We start from the raw sequence: 4,111 nt of genomic DNA, 5'->3' as shown, positions 1-4,111 counted from the left end.
GAGGGGATGAGGAAGAGTAAGAATCTTAAGCAGGCTCCATGCTGAGCCCCAACACAGGGCTTGATCTCACAATCCTGAGATCATGACCCAAGCTGAAATCAAGTCGGGTGCTTAACCAACTGAGCCACCCAGGCAACCCAGTCCATTATATATGTTGAATGGTCAAGCGAGTAACAAATATCATGATGTTATCATAGCTTATGGAAATTATTAGACCCAAACCCTTTTATTTTGTATTATTAAAATGATAATAAAAATTATACTTTTATTATAAAGAAAATGTCCTTTTATTATATTTAGAAGTAAAGTATGAATTAAAGATATCTGAGAAGGCTAAGGCTGGGTGATCAGGTGTCAGTACAGTTGAACAACTGAGGTGAGCTTTAAGTGCAAAATTACTTTTTACATGTAGGTTTTCCAGCTGGCAGTGGCAACACAGGGGAATTTGGTGGCGTCTGGAAACCCCAAATTGACAAACAAGAAAGAAGAGACTATTAATCAAATAACTGTCTCCTCAATATCAGGTTCAAGGTAAAGGTGATTATGTTTCTGAGATGTCTGTTGGTCATTGACTTAATCTTGCTTCTTGTGCTCTTGGCAGACACTCCCTTTACATGGATCCAAGAAACCACTCAGGTATTCCAGTATTTCTCCTCCTGGGACTTTCTGAGAAGCCAGGGATTCAGTCTGTTCTCTTTGGGCTGTTCCTGTCTTTGTACCTGGTCACTGTCTTTGGGAACCTGCTCATCATCCTGGCGATAAGTTCAGACTCTCACCTCCATACACCCATGTACTTCTTCCTCTCCAACCTGTCCTTCTCTGACATCTGTTTCACCTCCACCACCATCCCCAAGATGCTGCTGAACATCCAGACTCAGAGCAAAGTCATTACCTATGCAGGCTGCATCACACAGATGTATTTTTTCACCGTTTTTGGACTTTTGGACAATTTACTCCTGACTGCAATGGCTTATGACCGCTTTGTGGCTGTCTGTCATCCCCTGCACTATACAGTCGTCATGAATCCCCAGCTCTGTGCCCAGTTACTTATCCTGACCTGGCTCATCAGTGTTCTGGGGGCCCTTCCTGAGAGTTTAACCATGTTGCGGCTCTCCTTCTGTGCAGTCATTGAAATCCCACACTATTTCTGTGAACTCCCTAAGGTCCTGCACCTCGCCTGCTCTGACACCTTCATCAATAATGTTATATTATATATTGTGACAGGTGTTATGGGTTTTTTTCCTCTCACTGGGATCCTTTTCTCTTATTCCCGAATTGTCTCTTCTGTACTGAAGATCTCAACAGTGGGAGGAAAGTATAAAGCATTTTCTACCTGTGGGTCTCACCTCTCTGTGGTCTCCTTGTTCTATGGAACCTGCCTGGGGGTCTATCTCAGTTCCATGTGGACACATGCCTCTCAGACGGGGGTGTTTGTCTCAGTCCTATACACCTTGGTCACTCCCATGATGAACCCCTTCATCTACAGCCTGAGGAACAAGGACATGAAGAGGGCCCTGAGAAAGCTTCTCTGTAGTGTGTTGTCCTCCCAATGACAACAACCCTGTTGTCCCAATGACAACCACCCTGTTGTCCCAATGACAACCCTCCCAATGACAATGACCCTGTGCCTGGGCAAGTGATCAAGGACAACAGAACAGAGTTCTTAATAGTGTGGACTCTGAAATTTCCCTGACTGTGTTCAAATGCTAGTGCCGCCTTTGATAGATAATGATCTTGAGAAAAATGTTCACCCTTCATGCACCTCCATTTCTCCATGGAACTATAATAAAGCATGCTTCATCAGGGTGATGAAAGGATTGAATGGAATAATATGTTAAGCTCCAGCACAGGGCATGCAAGTGGCAAGTCCTAAGTAAATATCAGCTACTGTTACAAAAAAAAAAAAAAAAGGAGCTAAGTTTTTATGATGTTCTGGTTTTTTGTTTCCATACAATTAAGCTAGTTTCTCTTCCCAAGCACTGTCCTCCATTATGACTAAGTCATAAAGCTCAGTGACCCCAGGAAAGAAAAGACTTTGATGTAGGGCAAAATCTCTCAACCTTGGCATTATTGATATTTAGGGCTGGATCATTCCTTGCTGTGGGAGTTGTCCTGTGCATTATAGGATGTTTAGCAGTATCTCAGGCCTCTAAACACTGGGTGACAGTAGCATTGCCAGCCAAGTTACAACATTAAAAATGCCTCCAGATATAACCAAATGCTCCATGGGGGCCAAATCATCCCCACTTGAGAACCACAGGGGAGTGTATTTCCTTTTTTTCTCTCTCTCTTCAGTTTTTTATTTAAATTCTAGTTAGTTACATACAGTGCAATATTGGTTCCAGGAGTGGAATTCAGGATTCATCATTTACATACAATACCCAGGGCTCATCACAAGTACCCTCCTAATACCCATCACCCATCTAGCCCATCCCCCACTCACATCCCTCCATCAACCCTGTTTGTTCTCTCTTTTTTTAAAGATTTTATTTATTTTAGAAAGAGAGAGCTTGTGAGCAGGGGGGAGGGACAGAGGGAGAGAATCTCAAGCAGGCTCCACACCAAGCACAGGCCCAATGTGGTGCTTGATCTCATGATCCTGAGATCAAGGTGTTATGCCCGAGTTTTTGCACCCAAGAGACCACCAAGGAGCCAAGCACCAATGCAATCACATAAGGGTTTATTCAGCAAGCTTAAGCTTGGGCCCAAGTATACCCGGCACAGCGGAGTAGGGACTTGGACCCCGAACCAGATTACAGTCAGAGTTTTTAAAGGCAGAGTAGGGATGGACTCGATGGTGGGTGAGGACAAAGGGGGTTATGGATGATATAAGTCTCTAAGGAATTTTGGAAGCAAGGTCTCCAGGACCTTGAGGGGCCAGCTATTGTCTGGGGAAAAGGTTATTCATTACCAGTAATAAAAATCTTCTCTTGAGACCCTCTAGATGTATATCAGTGGGTCATATGCTCGGGAATGATTACTGACACTATCTTGGAGGTTTAGAGATAAAGTTTCACATTTCTCCCATCAAGTGTCCTTCTTAGTGAGATTTAGGTTTAGAAATTTAACTTTATTTACATTTCCTTCTGCCTCAGCCTCCTTCAGTTTTATGGTGGGGAGGGCGACATTAGGGCTTAAGGAACTGAGTTATTTGTCTCTTGAAATTGGGCTATTGAGAAGATAGCTTCTTTGTTGTAGATCACTAGGACATTTGTAAACTGAGGGAGACTCCTGTCTTGCAGGATTGTGATCTCTGCAAGTTAACTATTTGTTTTTCTTTTAGGGCAGCCAGGGGTGGCTGAGGAATGTCACACATACTGCTGAGGGGAGGGGAGCGAGTGGAGAGGGGGTGCAAGGTGCCAGCTTTTGCTTTGCCAAGATGGCTGTACTTATGTCAGGGCTAGACTCGAGGTGGGTACAACCTTGTTTTTCTTGGCCTCCACACAAGGCCCAAGCAGAAACCAAAAGTAGGACACTCAACAGATTGAGCCACCCAGGTGCCCCTGTTCTCTGTCTTGTGTGTGTGTATGCTTGTGTGTTATGTTAGTCACCATAAAATACATTAGTTTCCCTGTTCTCTATCTTTAAGAGTCTCTATAGTTTGTTTCCCTCTCTCTTTTTTCCCTTTTCCCCCTCCCATATGTTCATCTGCTTTGTTTCTTAACTTCCACATATGAGTGAAATCCCATGGTATTAGTCTTTCTCTGACTGATTTATTTTGCTTAGCATAATACACTCTAGCTCCATCCATGTCATTGCAAATGGTAATATTTCATTTTTTGATAGCTGACTGATATTCCATTGGCTATGCCATATCTTCTTTATCCATTCATCAGTCGATGGACATTTGGGCTCTCCCTATAGTTTGGCTATTGTTGATATTGCTGCTATAAACATTGGGGTGCATGTACCCCTTTGAATCTATATTTTTTTAAGATTTTATTTTATATATTTGACAGAGGGAGATCACAAGTAGGCAGAGAAGCAGGCAGAGAGAGAGAGAGGAGGAAACAGGCTCCCCGCTGAGCAGAGAACTGGATGTGGGGCTCAATCCCAGGACCCTGGGATCATGGCCCGAGCTGAAAGCAGAGGCTTTAACCCACTGAGCCAC

The 4,111-nt window shown here is 43.5% G+C and overlaps 1 protein-coding gene across 1 annotated transcript; it reads left to right on the top strand.

Moving 5' to 3' along the window:
* Positions 1-614: 614 nt before the first annotated feature.
* Positions 615-1,553, top strand: LOC308340013 (olfactory receptor 7C1-like; the record flags this gene model as incomplete). Its single annotated transcript, XM_080799166.1, has 1 exon — positions 615-1,553. One exon carries the CDS (start codon positions 615-617, stop codon positions 1,551-1,553), a length of 939 nt encoding a protein of 312 aa, XP_080655292.1.
* Between the last annotated feature and the right edge of the window lie 2,558 nt (positions 1,554-4,111).

The sequence above is a fragment of the Martes martes genome, assembly GCF_963455335.1.
Source record: "Martes martes genome assembly, chromosome: 1".
Taxonomy (NCBI): domain Eukaryota; kingdom Metazoa; phylum Chordata; class Mammalia; order Carnivora; family Mustelidae; genus Martes; species Martes martes.
The sequence above is the reverse complement of the archived record's forward strand: the minus strand, read 5'-3'. Positions and strand labels throughout refer to the sequence as shown.